Source organism: Lottia gigantea (genome assembly GCF_000327385.1).
Source record: "Lottia gigantea unplaced genomic scaffold LOTGIsca_71, whole genome shotgun sequence".
In the NCBI taxonomy this organism is placed as follows: domain Eukaryota; kingdom Metazoa; phylum Mollusca; class Gastropoda; family Lottiidae; genus Lottia; species Lottia gigantea.
In genome coordinates, this window is record NW_008710397.1 from 591,501 (window position 1) to 613,922 (window position 22,422).

General features: G+C 34.4%; 3 protein-coding genes across 3 annotated transcripts; 1 reads left to right on the forward strand and 2 right to left on the reverse strand.

Moving 5' to 3' along the window:
• Positions 1-1,378: 1,378 nt before the first annotated feature.
• LOTGIDRAFT_130870 (hypothetical protein) lies at positions 1,379-2,772 on the reverse strand (the record flags this gene model as incomplete). Its single annotated transcript, XM_009065851.1, has 3 exons — positions 1,379-1,604; positions 2,024-2,195; positions 2,430-2,772. Coding segments are annotated over 3 exons (741 nt in total), but the record flags the coding sequence as incomplete, so codon positions are not given.
• Positions 2,773-9,675: 6,903 nt separating this feature from the next.
• Positions 9,676-13,782, reverse strand: LOTGIDRAFT_221416 (hypothetical protein; the record flags this gene model as incomplete). Its single annotated transcript, XM_009065852.1, has 2 exons — positions 9,676-10,004; positions 12,666-13,782. One exon carries the CDS (start codon positions 13,780-13,782, stop codon positions 12,802-12,804), a length of 981 nt encoding a protein of 326 aa, XP_009064100.1. The 3' UTR covers positions 9,676-10,004; positions 12,666-12,801.
• Positions 13,783-17,314: 3,532 nt separating this feature from the next.
• Positions 17,315-22,180, forward strand: LOTGIDRAFT_167971 (hypothetical protein; the record flags this gene model as incomplete). Its single annotated transcript, XM_009065853.1, has 6 exons — positions 17,315-17,630; positions 17,678-17,680; positions 18,572-18,751; positions 19,201-19,349; positions 20,354-20,496; positions 21,499-22,180. 6 exons carry the CDS (start codon positions 17,315-17,317, stop codon positions 22,178-22,180), a joined length of 1,473 nt encoding a protein of 490 aa, XP_009064101.1.
• Positions 22,181-22,422: the final 242 nt, after the last annotated feature.

The window sequence follows — 22,422 nt, forward strand, 5'->3', positions numbered from 1 at the left end:
AGCTAGATATTGAACAAGTTTTCGAACAATAACTCATAGTAAATAATTTTGGATTCTTCTGATTTTCAATAGGGTTCATCCTTGGGTAATTACAAACACCAAATTTCATCAAAATCTGTCAATAATTGCAGCTGAAAGAGCATTTCAAGAACAAGGGCAATAACTCAAACTAAATAAGTTTTGATTTTGCTGATTTTCAACACTGTTCATCTTTGGGTGATTAATAACACTTACACCAAGTTTCGTCATCATCAGTCAAGTGTGTTTACAAGCAATTGTGGACGTACCAACGGACAGACATGGGCGACGACAACATACGCCCCCCATTTCATGTGGGTGTATAAAAATATGCTATAATTTTTTGTATTTTCTACATGATTCAATCACATATCACATTAAAAGTAATTATACACAATTCATGCAAAGAAGAAGAAATATTGCACATTTAATTTTAAAAATTTACTACACCAGTTAAATACTTTAGCAAAAAGCATGAGAAATAGAAAGTAGTATCATATTTGATATTTGAGTTGATTAAGCCACACAATGGAAGTTGTATGTAGTTTGACAAGAAACGACAAAAAGTGCGTTTAATATGAACATAATAATAATAAAAGTACGTACCGGTATTACATGATGCAATCTCTGTCCAATATATCATCACAAAATCAGTATCTTGTGATACAATATCAATGTATCGTGATATCTTGACAAGACAATATTATTGTCCCTCATTATTCATAACGAAGCTATAATAAGATCCAATACTAGAATACTCTTGTGGTGGTGCTGCCATGACAACTGTCTGTGCTGTTGTGGGAACGGTATAAACAATGCTACCATCTGCAGGATTTGCTTGTCCAATGGCTTGCAGTGTTGATGGCATTCCAGGATTCATGCAAGTTTGTGGATCTACCACCAGACTGCGAGGATTCAGTTGTGCATGAACTCTTGCATCCATAACTACAGTGACTTGTTGTGGATCTAATCCTGGTCCCACAGTCTGATACTGTGGATGACCTATTGTGGAAGATAACAATTGCCCATCACTGATTAGACTTGCCCCATTTTGAGTATGAACTACCATGCTTTGAGGATTTTGATCCATCAAAACTGGTTCCATTGGGGTCAAATATTGTGCATTTTGTACCATTTGTGGGTACAGTTGGAGATCCTGCGGTTGTTCCTGATGTTGTTGCTCTTCGGCTGGTTCAACAACAGGTACCGGTATACTTTCTTCAGCAAGTACAGTTTCATCTGTTCCAGCATCTTCCTCATCCTGTTCCACTCTGGGTTCCATTTTAACACCTTTCTTTCCCTTTTTCTTGCGCTTCTTTTCAACCTTAGGTTCCTCAGGCTTTTCATGCCGTTTCTGGATGTGTTCTTTCAATTTGTCCTTTCTGGTTGAAGAATACCCACATTCAGAACAACTGTAAGGCTTTTCTTCTAAATGGATCTTTTGGTGTCTGACAAGGTGACTCTTTTCCACGAAACTCTTGTCGCATTCCTCGCAGGTAAATTTACGAATTCCCAAATGGGTTCTCATGTGGCTTTTCAGTTGACTTTGTTTCGGAGCAAAATAGGAACACTGGGGAAACTGACATCTGAACACATCTCCTGGAAGACCAAAGATAAGTAAGCTTACCACAGTGCAAAGGATTTTGTCAGCTGAATTATTTTCACACAGTGAAAAGTATTACATAAGAGAAATTAAATGAATAATGTAGGCTTTGCGGAATTCTATAAAATTATGTACATGTACCTATCTAAGACACACCAGTCAATTTCAAAGATAAGACCAATTTCAAGCCTTAACGACTAAGAATTAAGGATTAATATTAGACTGTTCAGTCTTCCATAATCTTAACCCTATGAACAGTAGGTTCCATTTGTCCATAAAATAATCTAGTAGAATATATATAACTGAGCTGGCTATCAAGTGACCTTTGACATGTGATCATCTTTTAAAGAGCATGTGAAACTACAGTATATGTTCAAAGAAGCTATCAAACAGATAAAGAACCTACCAGTATGTATGCGTTTATGAGCTATGAGATGAGACTGGAATTTGGTTCCAAAGCCACATTTATCACAGAGATAAGGTCTATCATCACTATGACGAACTGAATGTTGACTGAGTGTACTCTTTGTAGCAAAACTCATTTCACAAACAGGGCATTTCCACGGCTTTTCACCTGAAAATAGAAATGGACAACAATTTTAAAATTTTAAACTCTATTTCTTGGAGACTTAATTAACCAATTACTGATTACTAAAAGAACTAGTCTATAAATTAACAAATTTGGTTTACAAGGACCTTATTTGTAGTTAGTCCTCCTAGCACAGATTTTTCGTAGATTATTTACTGATGGGTGGTCTTGGATAGGATTATGAGGACAAGTTCCCGTATTAAAAAATGAAATTATTACCTTGATGGCATTTTCTGTGGGCACATAAATTACTTCTGGTACGAAATCTCATGTCACACTGGTCACAAGGGTATGGTCGTTCGTCTGTATGGCGTACCCGATGTACTAAGACACTCTTAATGGTGTCTGAGGAATAGTTGCATCCTTCATGTTCACATTGATAAGGAGGTCCATAGTAGTGCACCAACATATGCTGATTGAACTTCTTGCTCCAGGAGCAGGTGAAGTCACAAAGATGACAAGAGAAGATTTTATCAGAGCTGTGACTCTTCTTTCTGTGATCCTCATAGCGAACCTCACTCACTGTGGAGTACTCACATTCAGTGCACTTATAAGTTTTCTTTCTTTTCTTTTGACAAGATACTGGTTTGGGCGGGGATGGCTTGTTTCTAGGTTTGGTTTCTTTTAAGTCAGATTTGTTTGATGCAGATTGGGTGTCTTCAGCCACAAAGTCTGGATCATGGACATCATCATCCTCATATTCTTCATACTGATCCTCTTCTTCAGTGTCAACATCTTTAGACTGAGATTCAGCTACTGGTGCAGTGTTGTCATTGTTTTGAACTACAGTTAGATCTGTTGCTTCCTCTTGAACAGGTTCTTCATCAAAAGCTCCAGAAGATGCTGATGATGAAGCTGTCAAATCATGCTGTTTCCCATCCTTTTTATTTGATCGCAACTTTCTGATTACTACTTTATTATTGTCAGATTGTTCAGATGGATTTACAGATTCTGGCTGTGTTTGGACAGTTGATGTCTCTGATATTTGAATACTAGTATTTGGAGATGTGAGATGATCATTGGCTTGCACTAAAGCAATGGTAACACTTATGGACACTGGATAGTATTGTTCTTCTTTAGCTTGGAGGACACTGTTTTCCACTACCTTGTTTAATAAGTAGGAATATTTTTGTCGAAGGGAAGGGAAAATACCAGTGTATGATCCCAAGTCAATTTCTGAACTATGTAAAGTTTGGAGAAGCAGAAATAAACTGGATTCATTTGTGGTAAAGAAGTTCTCTGTTTGGCTGATTTCCAATAAAAAATCTCCTGCCACAGTGGACCAGTCTATGTGCTGTAGCAATGGTACTAAAAACTGCTCGCGTTCCTTGACATCATAGCCTAACCAACTAATAATTAAGAAGAGTTTTACTTCTGGTTTGAGTTCCACCATCCAACCAGTACTAAGGAAAGTATTAAATCTGACTGCACTGAGGTTCAAAAAATCGGCCTGTTTCACAGCCTCGGGTAGGTGCATCTGAAGATAACTCATTGCATACTCTTCCAAACTTTCCAGCTTGAATTTCCGTGCCACATAGAAAGTACTGACTATATTTCCTTCATGTAAGTTGCACCTTAAGGTACCTTCACAAACCTCGCGTAAGGTATCTATCTGAAAACTTGTGGCCAAATGAAGGAGTTGAATCAAGTTGGTGTCTCTTAGATCAATTTTTCCAGTATACATGAAAGAAACCATGTCTGCAAATATTTCAAAATTGTCATAATGCACTCGGACTATTTCCATGCATGCTAAATTTATGTTTAAATGGTTGTACAAATAAGGACTCCAAGCAGCAACAACACAACGATGTGCATTAATTCTTTGATCATGGATTTCAAACACTAGATCCGACAGTAAATTGTCCTTTTTCATTTGCTGAAGTCTTTCTGTCAAATACAAACAGTTTCTGACATGATAGGGAAGTACGGTTGATGGCTGATGATGTTGTTGCTGAGGATTGAGGTATGTTGTTTCTTGCGGTAGATTGTCATGATGTAGGTTTGGCATGGGTATCTCCTCCATATTTGATTATCAAAATATCTTTCCAACCGGTGGAGTTTTGGAGTCCTAATCGATCTACAAAAGACAAAAAAATTTAAACTATTACTGTCCGACCACTGTGGTTTCATAATCTCACCTTGCACATAATTTGATGAGAGTGTTTTGAATCATGAACGTCAATTTGAAAAATGACTTACAAAAGGGGAATTTTCAGTTTTGTTTACTTGCAATTTCTAGCCAGCAAGAATATGGTCGATGGTCAAAAAGCTGATTCAATTCCGCTTTAAATGATGAATATACAACATGAATTGATCTATATTTGTGGGATTTGGGCAAGAGTTCTTACAGGTGCAAAGGTAGCCTATCTATTTTGACAAGTTATATAATATAGTTAGACAAGATCGCGTGACACCATGGAACACCCTATTCATGAAGGGATGTGAGCTTTATCAAAATGTGAAATAAGCAAATCTCATGATAGTAAGCACACATAGGCATTTTTCCATTTCAAATCTGACAACAACATACCCACGTGTATCAAATGTAAACATTCATTACACGTGACTGTAGAAGCCACGCCTATTTTTGTTAACATACTTCACCAATCCGCAGTGTCTCTTTGTTTTCGATAAAGAAAATGGCCAATTACTCATTGCAATTGAATTGCCATTGAGCCAAAAATACCTCGATATACTGTTCTTCTTAAATACAATAATTTGACAACATTTTCGCACCTTCAATGGTTATTTTGAGACATTAATACATACTTATTCCTTGAAATTTTCCCCAACGCCATGAAACCGGAAGTTATCATGTGCCTTGTAGACTTGTTTTACTAGACTCTAGATTTATTGTCATTTTTAACTACAAAAAATGTCTGGACGAAAACCGTTCCAAGACATTTCAAGAATTTTATTAAAATTTTGATGACATTCTAATATTTGTCTGTTTTAAGGCCTTTCCCGAAATTTCACACTATTTTAAGTCTTAATGTAATAAAATTTCGCCTTTTTCATAATTTTTCACAATGTTCATATCAGAAGTAAATAACTATCACGTGATATGTTGTCAAGGTAGTTACGACGCCATTCGGGGCAATATGTCGAGAAGATAGATAACAAACACGCAAGGATTGATTAATTGCTGTCATAAATAATTGATGTACCCGTGAGTTATAATTTTATGTTATGTGTTTTCTAGGCATTAATGTTTTATGCAATTTGAACGATATCGTGACGGATTAGATTAATAACTGCTCAGTTGATCAATTTAAAAACATCGAATATCAAACGAAAAAACTGTCAATCAATAGTTTGACAAAAAAAGTTACCAAGGCAAAACCATCAAAGACATAAAAGATCTAGGCAACTCAAAGACATAAAAGATCTTGGCCTAAAGAATATAGGTAGCCAATAATGCTTCCCATTTTTAAGGGTTTTTAACAAAAATATAACATTTATAAAATTGTTAGCAGTAGGGCCTAAGCCTACCGTTGTCGTCAAAATCATCAAAATAATCTTACGGCATATTTAAGATTATTATTGGATATATCTATTTTTATTTCATCCCATGCCCATGAAAGATTTAGGCAAAGCCGTGGCACAGGACAATAGAGTTCAAGGGTCACTAATTTGCATCTTTGCCTTCGGAAGTGTGCAAATTCCCATCCATAAAGTCAGTTCCTGGTTTTTCTGACTAATAATTGACCAAATATCTATCAGAGGCTGGAATAGGTTAATAAGGGCAGATGTTTCAGACTAGGAATTGTGGATATTTCCTTTATGACTTTGTTTTGTAACTCAATATAAGCTATAAACTATATATTTCCTTTTATTGCTCTAGGTGTATAATAATGAAACTATATCTATTGTGATATGAGATATTGATTGGTCAGTTTTAATATACCAGTACTAGTGAAACTAGCCAGTATGTGAGGTGTCTAAAATACTACAGTAGAAACTTTCAAAATGGTAAGAGCAATTTTATGATAAAGAAACATTAATTAGCTGTGTGGTCTACAGTGACTAATCATAGTCACAGAGTGGTACCAGGTGCTCTGAAAGTCAGCCACCCTTTTTCAAAAACAAAATTACCAATAGACCCTATTGGAAGCAGAATAATGAAAGGAATTGGCATATGGCAATTACAAGTTTATAGATTAATGCCCTTGACTTTGAATAATGAAATTATATTCTATGATAGGCTTTTATGACTCTTCTGATTTCAGGTTGGCAAGAAAAAGTCAGGGAAGAAATCAGCCAAAAAATCAGGGAAAAAGTCAGGGAAAAAGTCAGGAAAGAAAAGTGGGAAAAAATCAGCCAAAAAATCAGCATCTGTTAAGTCTGTGAAATCAGAAATTGACATTTGTAGTGTTCCTGCTATGGAAAATCTATATTACATTGCACATGATGCCCCAGATGCTCTTGTCAAGCGAGGCTTCGGATGGCCTGATGCTCCCAAGAAAAAGAAAGGGAAAAAAGGTGGGAAAAAGAAGAAAAAATAGTTAAATTCACCTAACCTGTAGTGTATATTACTGTGACTATTTGTTAGTTATTCTATGGACTGACTGTTCAGACATTTATGTTCTATGTGTTTCAGACATTGTTTATGTGTTTCAGACATTGTTTATGTGTTTCAGACATTGTTTATGTGTTTCAGACATTTTTCATGTGTATCACATAAGACAATGTTAAAGCTGAGCTCACACAATACATGCTTATCTAACTAAATAGTTCCATTTCAGTGAGTAAAAAGGAATTAAAAAAATTTTTCACTAATTTCGAAATATTTTTACCCTTTTGAATAAGTTACTAACAAAATAAATTTGAAGAGCTACAATGCTAAAAATTTGGATGAATAGCTAGCATTGAAATCTATCAGCTAGTAAAGCAATAAGTATCTCATTAATCCTTCAAAAGTAGCTGACGTTCCACAAGGTAATTTATTACAGGCTGCCATTGCTAAATGATGTCAGATAATGCGCTGCTCAGGGTTAAATAATGATTATTTCCACATCGAATAAATTTCACCAGTTCGTTGTGGTTTATAAAAGTGTGGAGGTAGTATCTTTATAAGGACCATCAAAACACATGACTTCTGTGTTTTCATCATGCATTGTGTGGAAGTGCTTTCAGGATTGTTAGGTCTAGATTTCTTTTTAATCCTGTTTTGTTGTGTATATTTTAATCCTGTTTTGTTGTGTATCTTTAAATCGTGTTGTTGACCTGACATGTATCTTTAAATCGTGTCGTTGACTTGACATGTATCTTTAAATCGTGTCGTTGACTTGACATGTATCTTTAAATCGTGTCGTTGACTTGACATGTATCTTTAAGTTGTGTTGTTAAGTTGGCATGTATCTTTAAATCCTGTTGTTGTGCATCTTTGGATCTTGTTTTGTCGTGTATTTTTGGATCTCGTTTTGTCGTGTATTTTTGGATCTTGTTTTGTCGTGTATCTTTTGATCCTGTTTGTGTATCTTTTGATATCTATATTTATATATGTATCTTCTATTGTGCTGTGATATTGTATAATGTAGATCATTATTTATTTTTTATATATATAATTTATATTTCATCGACATGCAATTATTTTTTGTCATATCTTTCTCAATATTATGTAATTATCCTATATATTTCAGCATAAGAAACAAGTGAACTCTCTTAATAAGGAATCAAGTATACAACTAGCATGATCAGAGAAGTACTTCAATTGTTTATGAAGTAGGATTGTTTGTTGTACCTCGAATTTCAATCTTGGTAAAAGAATTATTGTGCAGCCAATTTAAATTAGATACTCACTGGGGTACTACCTCTTAGGATTGAGATTTTAAACTTGGTTAAAAATGAATCTTTGTTTATCAGTGGAGTTACTTGGTGTCATAACTGTACAACAGAATCCCTCTATAATCCAATAAATCTATGAAACTAAGTAATAATTCATTAAACTAAGCAATTTTAAGCACATTTCAATAATTACTTAGTTTAATGGATATATTGTCTTATATAGAGATTCTATTCTTTAGTTATGACACTTGGTAAGTCCATCTGATTAATATAAACACTTGTTGACCAAGTTTGAGACTTTAACTTTTATCTCCATTCTAAGAGATAATATCTTTTTAATGCAGCTTTTGTTGAATTTGTCAGAAATTTGTTGATTTAAATATGTTCAACCTACTGTCTGTACACTTTCTTGGGAATTCTAAATTGCCTAAGCCTATAGAAGCAAATTTAGTTGAATTGTTATCATGTTTGTATCAATATTGTATCATATATTGTTTTAGTATGTAAATCAATTGTTACTTATATATATTATTTATAACTTGCCAAATTTTATGAATATAATTATTCCTTTCTTAAAGTAGTTATATCATTATTTAATCCTGAATTCATCAAATTGATTAGTTCTATGCCCAGAGACAAATTTAGCATGTGAACAAAATTTTCATTTGAAGGGACAGGTAACCCATTTTATGATCCATAATAGTCAAACGCCATTACTCGGAACTTCAGAACAAATTTCCCCATGTATACACAAAACGTTAGGTTGTAGCTTACAAAAGAAATCAAAATCTTAGCAATTTCCTCTTTCACGGTAGACTTGAACCATTGAACAATGTCCATTCATCCTAGGAGCATAGATTTCTTAATATAAATGTGTCATGTTCTATCAATAAATTAATCTATTTCTGAGTTAGATTTCAGGGAATACTTATTTCAGGACTGGTGCCATGGCTATATACAGTTTATTATATAACATGCAGTGTATTTTTGTGTGTGTGTACTTTCAACTAAAATCATACTAATGACTAACTAATTTTCACATAATCAATAGACTTATCTATTGCTCTGTGACCTAGGCCAGTGCTTTCATTGCTTTCATAGCTCACCATCGAAATTTGAGCCTTCATATCCATGAGCCTTCATATCCATGTGTGGATAGAATTATCTGAGTTTGAATGTTAAAATGACGACTCATCAATTTAAGATAGTCTGTGATATTTATAGAAATAGTGAGTAAAATTCTTAGTTTTTTTAAGGAATTATGCGATGTTCGTACATTTATAGTACTTCTAAAGACTATTTTCATATATTCAGGACTAAAATCAACTTCTCATAATGGCACACCTGACCCTTTAAAATAAAATATTTGGTAACTAACTGCATGTGGCTGTGCAACCAGATTCACCTTTATAAGTTTAGACTACATCTGAACATGATACTGAACAAGACATTGTCAGATCTACTTTTGAATGAATTATCCCATAAAAATGAAAAGAAATAAGCATTTTTTACTGATAAAACAAATTAGGTTCACCCATTTTTTTTGAGTCAACTGGAATAATGAGGAGAGGATACACAGTCAAGATTTCCAGATTTCACACACTGACCAAGATTGAAACCCACCACCACCATGTTGGACATAGCCAATCAAATTCTTACCAAATATAAAACTTGATAATACATGAAAATGAATTTTCTTTAATTGAAAACAATAATATAACATTTTAATACATTGTGTAATATAGGTTTAAGTAACTTTTTAAACACTTGGTGTTAAAAAACGGTTATTAAATATTCTTATTTTTCAACAATTTCAAAAATACTGTGCACTAAATGAAAATCTGACACAAGTTTATCTACAATGAAATAAAATCTGCAGACTTCCACTGGATCTGAGTTTTTTCCAATTATATGGTAGATTAGTGAATTGATTGTCTACTAACCTTATGCCAGATTTTCAATTTAGGAAGCAAATAACTAGAGAATATTTACCATGGCAAAAACCAAATTTGGCATAACTGTTGGAATGGAAACCATATGGAACCATTCATGAATTCATCAAGACACTATCAGATATCTTGTTATGTCCTTGTGCCTCCCCTTATATACCTACCACAATTCATTCCAGAGATAGGCTTAACTTACAGAGTTGTAGGAATTAGAGAAAAGCCAACCCCTCAACTGTATAATGGTACCTAGTGAGACACTGGGACATTGAAGAATATCCAGAAATGTCTTGATGGATTCATTTATGGTTCAGTTTTGTAATTATTTTGGCTGTATTCATAGTGAAAATTCTCATAATTAGCAATCAAAAAATAGATCAGAGCAACTCTTGTAAAATGTGACCTTTTCAGCCCAGTGTCTAGGAAACATGAGATGAGGGGACAAACAGGGCCTACAAAATTTTCCAGGGGGGCCACAAACCATTTGTTCACTATGTAAAATGAATAAAAATAAATAAGGGGGAAGATGGGCCACAGCCGGGCCAATATTTTTTCTGGTCTCCTCAGAAATGCCACTGATTGAGCCCTAAAAATACTGATTTACTATCACATCTGAGGAGAGGGTTGAGCCAGATTTGGTTGGTGAAGTGGGGTGGGAAAACTTGTTTTTTGAGTAAATTGGCAAAATTAACTCTTGGAGTTACTTAAGATGAAGTTATAATGATCACGGGGTCTTGTATAGAATAGGTCAATAATATACAACATAACATAATACAAAAACTTAAAACTGTATACCCAAATGAAGTTTACTCTTTGTTTACTAGATTAATATAGTAGAGCACAGTTAAATTTCAAATCTGGAGAAGAACCAAAACATTACTAATTAAATGCAGTTCATATTATTATTTTAGACAGCATCAATATTAAATCAATATAAAACCAAAATAAAATTTTGCTAAATAACTTTACTCTATTATCTCTTTCAAGTAGTTAGTAAAAATCTTTAAAACATAAAGCACCAATGACATACTATATCGTAGGTGACCACTTACAACCTTGTATATGCCATATTTGGTCATTTTGACTTTTTAGTACTGTTCGAAAGCTCGTAAAAGCGCAGATCTTTTGATCAAAACCTCATATTCTTGATTGTAAATAATCCAAAAACCACTAATTAAATAACACGTATATAAACAGTCAAATTTAAAACCTCGTAAAATATATTATTATACATGGTTCAATGTTCATTAATCTGCGAATGAAAATGAAAAACCTTGTATACTGTACTATTAAACGAGGTTTAAATTTTCAAAGAATGAAAAACACAAATAGCCGTAAAAAATAATAAAAATTTGAACAAAACTTGAGTACAAATAGTTTTTTCTCAAAAAGTAATTTCGCTTCATATATCTTTACACGAGGTTTCAAGCGGTCCCCCACAATATATGAATAAGAGAATGTGAAAGCATTATGTAAATTGAACATTAGATGTTCCAAACCGGGTTATGAATACCTAAGATTGATTTTAATGAACTAGCTAAGAAGTTATTGCGATTATATTTCTTCAAAGCAACCCAGTATGTATATAAATCTATATATATAAAACTATAACACTATATAAAACAAAGGCTAATGATAAATAATACAATAACAGTGTGTCAGTAAGTACTTAAAGGGATTGTAAAGAGGTTTTCTAAATTTTGTATGTGTATAGGGGGGGCAATGTTAGCATCAATTTGCACCATTCCAACTTTTAATCAGACATCTGTGGTTCCTGCAATTGAACTAAAACAGGCGTCTGATTAATAATGAGAATGGTGCAAATAGATGCTCTCAGTGTCTCCGATACGCATACAAAATTTACAATCCTTTTAATACAATAATATACAATAACAAAATAACCTCTATCAGTTTATCGACAATCTTGCAGTGGTGATGCTAGCCTTCTAAAGACTAGGGGTACAAATAGGGGACAGACTGATTTCACAGGGTGATTCAAAATGCAGCATTTCTGTAAAGCACATAGGCACAAGCCAAAAAAGAATTGATTTGGAGCATTCTGACACATATTTGGGGCAAAAACATGCAAAAATCATACTATTTCAAATTTTCTTAGAAATGATTTGAGGGTTAAATTGAGGAAAAAAAAACATACCCCCATGGGGACCACCACTGCAACCTTGTCCTTGGTGTGGAATGTGTCTTCAGTTACTAATGACAAGGAATTGATATACATATATAATCAAGCACAAATATGATATATTTGATAAAAGATTCGTGCATATCAAAGCATAGAAAATGAAATACATGGAACTTTATATCCTACTTTTCTGCTCCTAATGGGCTAATGAAAACAGGCAGCGCCATGCAGTGTGCAATGAGAGAAACATAATGCCTTTGACTTCTTATGTTTTGAATAGAACTCATAATGTTTTGAATAGAACTCATAATGTTTTGAATAGAACTCATAATGTTTTGAATAGAACTCATAATGTTTTGAATAGAACTCATAATGTTTTGAATAGAACTCATAATGTTTTGAGCAGAATTCCTAATATTTTGAATAGAACTCCTAATATTTTGAATAGAACTCCTTATGTTTGAATAGAACTCACAATATGTTGAATAGAACCCCATAGCCTATGTTTTGAATAGAACTCCTTGTGTTTTGAATAGAACTCCTTGTGTTTTGAAGAAAACTCGAATATGCACAAATATCTTGATTTGAAAATACAACATAATCCTCTGGCACTGAATATAAAAGGTTTTTCCATTTACATCAAAAAGAAAAATAACACCTTAAATTGGCTTGCATACCCACTTAAAATTATTCTGCGATGAGATGCATTTTGTATTGATCACAACACAGATACACCATTCTTTTCTGGTTTTGGTGAGGATTTTAACAGAATAGGTTCTTCTCGTTCCTGAAAATTCAACCAAGCGTATGACAAAATTCCTGACATAACTAACAGGTTTCCAGTCCACCAAACCAGAGACTTTGATTCCTTGTACAATATGATGGCTATGACAGTTTGGGCCACAGATTTGGCATTGATGCTAATGTGATGGGTTACAGGGGATGTATACTGAATTTGCAAAGCACTGACCCATCCCATGGTCAAGCTCATGACCCCAGACAGACCCAAACACATCCAGAAATATTTATCATATATCAGAGTGGAATGGAAAACATTTGATAGTTGATTAGTACTAATAACTAACGGTAAAAATATAATAAAACTATTCACATTATTATAATAAGCTATTTTCACTGCACTGCCATTGGTTATACCTTCTACTTTACGAAAATATATGGCACAATACGCTGCTGAAAGACTGGACAATATTCCATATATAATTCCCCAGATGGAGACAGTTCCTGATTCTTCTTCCTCTCCCACACTGATGAAAAATCCTAATATGATACACACACATGGAATAAGGGTGGTTATCTTTAAGTGTTTATGTAACATACACACACTCAATATAATGGTGAATATTAACGTGAACGAGCGACCGATTTGATAAAAAGCCACACTGATATGTTTGAGCATAAGATTATTCAGAGTTAAAGAAGCCACAAAGTTGAAGGACAAGGATAACATATCACTGTGTAGTAAAGTTGGAATTTCCAAAGGTGGAACTTTTCCAGGCATGACAAGTTTTAGCAAAAACAATGTCAGAACTGATACCAAACATTGGAACCAGGCTATAAATATGGACAAGTCTTGTTTGTTGTTGTTGTTTAATAAATGTTTGTTGACAAACACAATAGATATGGAAACTATCCAATAAAGGGGAACGACCACCAATACTTTACTCTTTCTATTTAACATGATGGTAATCTTTTAAACTAACTGGAAAAAAAAAAAATTTCTTCAAAAGTTTCTTCTAATTTTCGGATACACTGATAACATCAATTTGCACCACTAAAACTAGGTGTTTGATGATGTCACTAAAATATGGTTTCATCACATAAGGTCGTTTGCAATTAGTGACGTCATCAAACACTTAAAAAATTTAGAAAATATCTTACAATCTGTTTAAGTTAATTCCCAGTTTGCCCATTCCAGAACCACCTTGACAAAACTTTTTCAATCAACAGTGACACCAAACTGTAAGAAACATCATGAAAGCTACCCATGGTCATGTACCAGTAGTGACAAATCAACAATAACTATTGTGATGAACCAATATTGCCCAGTCAGGGTCCATAAATATCTTGCTTAATATATATAATCCTTAACAATAATAAATAAGGATTAAACCTGGTGATTTTAGTACTTTGATTGGGAGTTACTTGTGTCCAGATTTTGTTAAAAGGGTAAGATAGATTATTTGTTTGGTCAGGCATTAATTGATCTTGTTGTATCTGATGATATTGACCTATGTGGCAGGTGTCTGCAAAGCAGACCCTGCTTACTCTTTTCGAAACACCAAACAGAATACTCTTGGGAGGGGGTCCATTACCAAACAACTTTTACTCTGGCTTTTGCCATGCTTTGGACGGCATTTTGAGTTACGGAATTGTCTTGCTTGAATGGATTTCATCATAGCTGGACTATCTTGTAGTTCTACTATTTGTCTAATCAAATTGTACCAATTTGACGTCAACATTAATTCAAAACAATAAGTATAGTCTAGGAACAACTTATTTGTTTATTTGATAATCGATGCAGATAGGCTACAGATTGGTTGATAAATAAAATTTCATGAAATAAGTCAAATAATTGTTTTGTTCCTGAACAAACGTCTCTGAAATTAAACATGTTATATTATGTTTTGTAGACAAAATGCATCATCTGGCGTTAAACTGTCTATGGCTTGATCATTTCAACTAACGGCATTTGATTTCACAAGTCATTGCAATCTCTCAGAAGTGTGGAATAATCCCAGTTAACATGGCCTACTTTTTCTGACTCTGACAACTGTCAAAATATCCAGAGGCTGCAATAGAGGCAGATGTTTCGGACTATATGTGGTCGGATAGTAGCACTTAGCCTACTTCCAAGTTTACAGTTACAAAGACTTACAGATGCATTGTTGTTGCTTGGGGCCATATGTATTGTAAATCATATATTTCACTACGTCAGTAAAGAACAAATCCACGACTGCACGTGAAAGTGATTGGAGAGATGAGAGTTTAAACTTCTTCCGCAAAATCAATAAGACTTACTTTGTTTCTACCTAGGTTCCTGTCTTTAGACCATTAATACAAGTATGTTTATGAATTTACTTAAAAGATCCCATTTTTCACCAGAAATCTTCATACGTAACATCAAATGTCATCATGACAACAAATCTACACACTCTAACCTGATACCCGGAAGTAACAGGTCGGGCGTACATGTTTAGCAAAAGCATGTCTTCTCTTGCTGGCCTTGGTTACGTTTTGTCAACAACACGTCTATAATTAGTATAATCTAGACAGCCTTTTAGTTACACATTCGCTATATCAATACTACCATATCTAATGAATTATGCTATTTAAAAGATTTGCAAACATAATAATTAGAAAATTTTGCCATAAATACAAACTTGTTTCGTAAACAAATAAACAAGTATAACTATAGAAATTACGTATCCGGAATGTAACAGTTCGTAACCATACCATTTTCCGTTATAATCTAGGACACTTTTTTAAAATCCAAAAATTTTGAATATCATTATTGATATAAAACATTTATGTAAGCTAAATTTTAATTTTACTAATAGAGTATAAGTGTTACTGATATAATAAGAAAAACAATTTTAAGAAGGACATTATAAAATTAGACCAAATTTTTATTTTCAATTTAGCCACTTCAGTTAGGGTCTCAAGACTGGCCTCTTAAACTTTGTGAAAATTACTTTTCAAATTCCCTCACTCTCACTAAATGCCAGCACTGGAGAGGGAAGAAATTTGATTGGTTAAAGCAGGGTTAGATCAAAAGGGTTTTTTGACGAATGGTTAAAAGACCAGTCTTTAGACCCTAAAAGATCTGGCCCCGTATTCTCGAAACGATATTAGCGCTAGGATGTCCTAGAATCAATGTTAGAAGATAAGAATTTGGGACATCCTAAGATCGTTTCTAGAATACGGGGCCAGTATCTTTAAAGGGCACACGAATCAGAATCAGTTTCGACATGGTCGAAAACCACTGACTGTGCCAGTCGACGAAATTCCTGACAAGACTCTAGTCGGCGACAAAAATCTCCGACCAAGATAGCACGTGTGCCTGCACCTTTAGGTAAAGAATTCTGTTAGAAGACAATGGGAAGTTTTTCTATCGTATAATTATGTGCATGACGCTATCGCAAAGATTATTACGATCAGACCGCCGTAAACTCAATGGTTGGTTCGTTTGTGATTTTAATAATGAATTATAAATCAATTCGCTTATTGTCTTATATTCCATTGTGTCTGTATTATACTATATAATTGGACACTCCAGGGATTTAGCTAAGGGATAAAGGCAACTAATAATTTTACTTTCCTGGCTGACAGAACTTCGTGTCAACTTTTAAAAATTAAAAAGGCAATTTCAGGTTCGTCTACGATTAAACTAACTCACTCTTCTGAGACTTGCATGCAGAGTTGGTAAAACCAGAAACTTTCGGTTTGAAGATGCGAAACCTACAAATTTCTCGAAGTGCCAAATCTTAAAACTTGCGGAAATTGTTATCGTCGATTGCTCAAATTTCAATATACGGAATCCTCGTTTAGTTTATATATATTGGTGAGGTGGTAATATTTATTTTTTCAAAATTTCAAAATCAATTGCTAAATGGAATAATGGGATTGCTTAACAACATCCCTTAATAATATGTTTCTTTCGTTTCTTTGTATAAGAGCACAATGACAACGCCAGCCTTCCGAGACTGGAGGTATACAAATAGGGGGCAGACTGACTCAATGGGGAGACAATGTCAAAGCTGAATTTAAAATGCGACAGCTCTGTCGATAATCGCCAGCCTCTCACGAGGGGCTGAGAGGGTTCTAACAATGAAATTTTCAAATATTGAATTGATTTGGTGTATTCTGGCACATATTTTGGGGCAAAAGCGTAAAAAAATCAGAATTTTAAATTTGTGAAAATATTAAGTGGGGGTACAAATGCAACAATTTATTTTTGGCCGATGAAGAATTTACTAAGTTTAGTCAAAAACTATCTATATTGTTCATCTGGAATTGTTACGAGAAATTTTTAATAAACGGTAGGCTGCACTTCATGTCGTATTCTTATATAAAATATTTATTTATATCTCGCAAGATAATCTAAGAATTTCAAAAAGCCACAAATCTTGCTCTTTCGATACAGGAAAAGACTGCGTATTTTTGTAACTTTTGTGGATTATTTTTGTTACGGGTGGCAACGGAAATTCGAAATGAATAAACTATTACTAATTCTTGGATTTGCCGTTTTTAGACTTCTAATGCAAACCAGGCACGTTCGAGGCAACGCATGTGTGGATTCATTATACATGAAAATACAATATACAACAAAACAGATAGACAATTATCTGAGTGAACTTGCAGTAAGTTCTGCCTACGAATGTCTGGAACTTTGTCGAAATCATGGAACTTGTAAATCAGTCGGTATTGAAACAAGTACCATAAAGTGTTTGTTATATGATAATCGAATTTATGCTGGACTAGCAGGAACTTTAAGCTCAGACCTCATCTACTATTGGCTACTTGAAGGTAAGTTCCGTAAGTTCTAAATTCAATTTTCTATTTGTTTATTGAAGAATGTAAGTTCTGTAAATTCTTAATACAATTTTCTATTGGTTAATTGAAGAAGTTAAGTTCCGGTAGTCCTTAATTTAATTTTCTATTGGTTAATTGAAAAATTAAGTTCCGTAAGTTCTTAATCCAATTTTCTGTTGGTTAATTGAAGAAGGTAAGTTCCGTTAGTTCTTATTTCAATTTTCTGTTGGTTAATTGGAGAAGGTAAGTTCCGTAAGTCATGAATTCAATTTTCTGTTGGTTAATTGGAGAAGGTAAGTTCCGTAAGTCATGAATTCAATTTTCTGTTGGTTAATTGAAGAAGGTATATACGTTCTGTAAGTTCTTAATTCAATTTTCTATTGGTTAATTGAAAAATTAAGTTCCGTAGGTCCTTAATTCAATTTTCTGTTGGTTAATTAGAGAAGGTAAGTTACGTAAGTTCTTAATCCAATTTTTTATTGGTTAATTGAAGAAGGTAGGTTCCGTAAGTTCTAAATTCAATTTTCTGTTGGTTAATTGGAGAAGGTAAGTTCCGTAAGTTCTTAATCCAATTTTCTATTGGTTAATTGAAGAAGGTAGGTTCCGTTAGTTCTAAATTCAATTTTCTGTTGGTTAATTGGAGAAGGTAAGTTCCGTAAGTTATGAATTCAATTTTCTATTGGTTAATTGAAGAAGGTATATAAGTTCTGTAAGTTCTTAATTCAATTTTCTATTGGTTAATTGAAAAATTAAGTTCCATAGGTCCTTAATTCAATTTTCTGTTGGTTAATTGAAAAATTAAGTTCCGTAAGTTCTTTCTATTGGTTTATACTTTGAGGCAACTATTAGATTCAGGAATAGTCGACTAAAATGTTTGAGTCATATGATTGTAGACAGGTGTATTTTAATGACCATTTCTCATCTTATCATTACAGCTGAATGTCCAAAACATCTTGGATACAATGAACATTCCATCAGTAAAATATGCACTAAATATAATTCCACCAAAGTGACATGGGATGCGGCTCAGAGCCAGTGTGAAGGTGATGGAGGGTTTTTGTTTATATTAGATACACCAGACAGCCAGATTGTAATGAAAGAATATGTCAATGCTGGTAAGGCCCATTTAAATACATCTGTTTTAATCTGACAACAATCTAGCCTTAACTGAGTGACGCCAGAGAGAAAAAGAGCTGGAAAAAAGTCAACCAGGCCCGTTGCCAGACTTGATTGTTCAGAGTGACAATGATGTTTGGTGTTTAATTGCAGTAATGGAATTGGTCGGATGTCAATTTTTTCGGGGTGTGGGTGGGTGGGTTAAGGGGCTAGCCCCTTGTAGCATCGGGCTTAAGTCAAGTTAGGGGACTCAAGAACTGTTCATTTATCAATAATTCAGACAAATGTATACTTTGCCAAAATCTCATCAATATATACATGCATACCAAGTTGGACTAAGATCGTGTCTACAAGAAACGGACGGTCGAACGGAAAAAGCTCCTCTCTGATGAACAGCCCATCAAGATAAAGTCAAGCCGTTTAAATTAGGAATTGTCTATCTATTCAGGTTTGCATAGATATACCTTTCTTGGAGCAACCGATAAGAATGAAGAAGCTGTATGGGAATGGTTTAATGGTGTTCCAATCAATAGATCCATGTTTACACCATCTGATCCCAATAACTTTCGTGATGATCAACATTGTGTGGTTTATGATGTAACTTCACCTCCTGTCGGTCTTGCGGACTTCTTTTGTTATGGGAAGACAGGATTTATTTGTCAAATTCCTACGAAAAATACTTATATACCTAACAACATTACCTTTGAATAGTTCACAGGTTTTCAATATTGAAGACAATCCAAGTGCCGCGCTGGTCATTCGAACACCTCTACTTTCTATTGATATAAGTATTATCATTTTCATAAATGAAGATAAGGGAAACCATCTTTAATACTACTGGTATCAATAATGTATCCTATCCTTAACATGAATATGGTAACTCGCTTATAATAAACTGTGATATGTTTATTGTTTATACAGCAAAATGAAAAACGCAATAGAAGTTACAACCTCATATCTGTAACTCTATTTCCAACAGTGTATATGTATACCATTGTTTTTTTGAAGAAGAGTTATGTCTTTAGATCAATATCAATGTAATACTGGATGAAGTCATTACATTGATGATGATGATGATGATGATGTAAATCACGTGTACCTCAAATTCAACCAAATCCGAGCTTTTCTCAAGCAAACATAGTCCTAAAATCCAGTAAACCCACTTTAACCGGTACAGATGTGCTATTTTGGGGGGTTGATTAGAGTCTTGAATGCACGAAAATCGCATAATTATTTAAAAAATACGTCAGACTAGGAATTTTACTCACTATTTCTATATTTATCTTTTCTATATATCACAGAGTATCTTTTCTTGACGAGTCATCATTTTAACATTCAAACGCGGTTAATTCTGGACAAGGGTCAACGTTTTTGGGCTCCACTGAGGTTTTCTCAAGCGTGTTGTCAAAACTTGCTTGGTGACCTTACCGTATGATTTTGCTGATCTTGGTTTTACCACCCCTCACTAATGCTGTGAATACTATTCATTATAAGGTTTGATCAGTTCATTGTACAGTCTCTCGATTTTACGGTGGAGATAGCGCCCCGTTAGTTTACAAGGTAAGAAAATATTTTCCCATTTACGACTGGGATGTTTTCAGGTGTTGGCCCTGAGTCTCCTTTCACTAGTAGATCTGTTCGATGCTATAACAAATGACGTTCTATACCGCTGTGGTTTCAGAAACGCATTTTTATACGAATACGTGAAATCTGGAGCATATTTTGTTTTCTCCAATGTTCGTCGGTCCGTCCGCCAGTCCTTCGTTTTTCTAGGAGGGTGGTTGTATAGGCGAAAGCTTGTTCCCCAATCCTTTTCATATTTATATGAATAAAATATTGTTAAAAAAAAAACATTTCGTGAGCACTCTAGAAAGTATGTTTTTGACCGATTTTGACATAACAAGGAGAAATTGTTTATCACCCAAGGATGAGCCCCACTGAAATCGAAAAATATAAATGTGAGTCCTGATTTCTTAAACGCATTAAATTTTTAGCCCCCTCTGCCCCCTCTGCTCCGCCACTGACTGTAGTTGCATATATTTTCAGATGTCTCACATTAGAATGTTGCTGCTCTATGTATCCAGTATAACTGTCGTGATTGGTAACCAACAATTAAGAATTGTGGACTGAACTTACTCCATTAACACTTCTACTATTTATTGGCCCAATTCTCCAAAATTCAACTTTACTATTCTCAGTCGTGAACAGACCGAGAATTATTGGTATGTATTTTTTATGTAAATAATAGATAATATGGGTGATTAAAATGTCACCAATTGTAATCGCAAATTATTACTATTTCTATTTGTCATACTCGTGTTCTTGATGTATGCAGAATTTTAAAATGCTCAAAACATTTTCAAAATCGGAAGTGTAACAGAATTTATTTTATGCACAAGGTGTACTGCTAGTTTGAAAATCAAAGATAGCCCACTTTGATTGCAGGTACAAATCATTGTTTGAAGCCTGTAGAGTGAGCACGAGTCAAGTGTGTACAAACGAACGAAAATCAGATCATCACGAAAATCGAAAAAAGATCTAAAAATCATTGACCCACAAAATAAGAATCAAAAGAATCTGTATAGAATTGTAGCCTGTAGAGTGAGCACGAACGGACGGACGGACAGACCGATTACAATATACGACCACATTATAATGTGGGCGTTTAAAAATTAATAAACAAGAGCAAGATTTATGTATGAGAAATTAGGATTAGCATAGCTCTTCTTTTTTAATATCATTGTAGGTATGAAAGTAACTACTTCAGTACAGCTGAACACGGTGGAACCCATCTCGACGCACCTGCTCATTTCTTTAAAGGCAGTTGGAGAGTACAAGAGATACCACCAGAAAGACTGATTGGTCCAGTAGTGGTCATCAATATAACTCAGAAAGCTTCATCAAATCCAGACTATCGAGTTCAGATTGAAGACATCACCCAATGGGAATCAGACCATGGTCAAATTCCCGCTGGTAGTATTGTTCTGATGAAGTCGGGTTGGACTGTGAGATACGCAGAAAAGAAAGATTATTTCAATTCCCAGGAACCGTCCAATCCTGACACTTTCCACTTTCCATCCTTTCACGAAGATGCTGTTGAGTGGTTGATAAAACATCGGGATATCAGTATCGTAGGGGTGGATACAGCTTCTGTTGATTATGGACAAAGCAAAACCTTTCCCGTTCACCAGATGCTCGGAAAGTACAATATTCCTGGACTTGAAAACGTTGCCTTCCTCGAAAAAATACCAGAGAATGGTGCGACAATATTTGTAGGCATCATCAAGCTACACGATGGCAGTGGTGGTCCGGTTCGATTACTGGCAACCTTTGACCCTGAGTCATCTAACCAACCTCCAACGAATCAAATAGTCTATTGGGCTCTACTGCTGTCTTTCCTTTTACTCATATATAATATTTGCCGATAGTTTGGTTAATTGTTTGTAGTGTTCAGTGGTTGGGATTGAGGTGTACGCCTGTCAGCTCGACCTGGTTGTGGGTAGAATCTGAAAGTAACTGTCGTTTTGATGAAGCTGATAAATTGTTGAATTCAGTCAAGCAACAACTAAAAGTGTCGATATTTACAGATACGACGAGACTCTTTGAATCGTCAGTCGACCCAAACCCTTAACATTCAAATTGTTACCCGACACCACGATCAGATCAGATT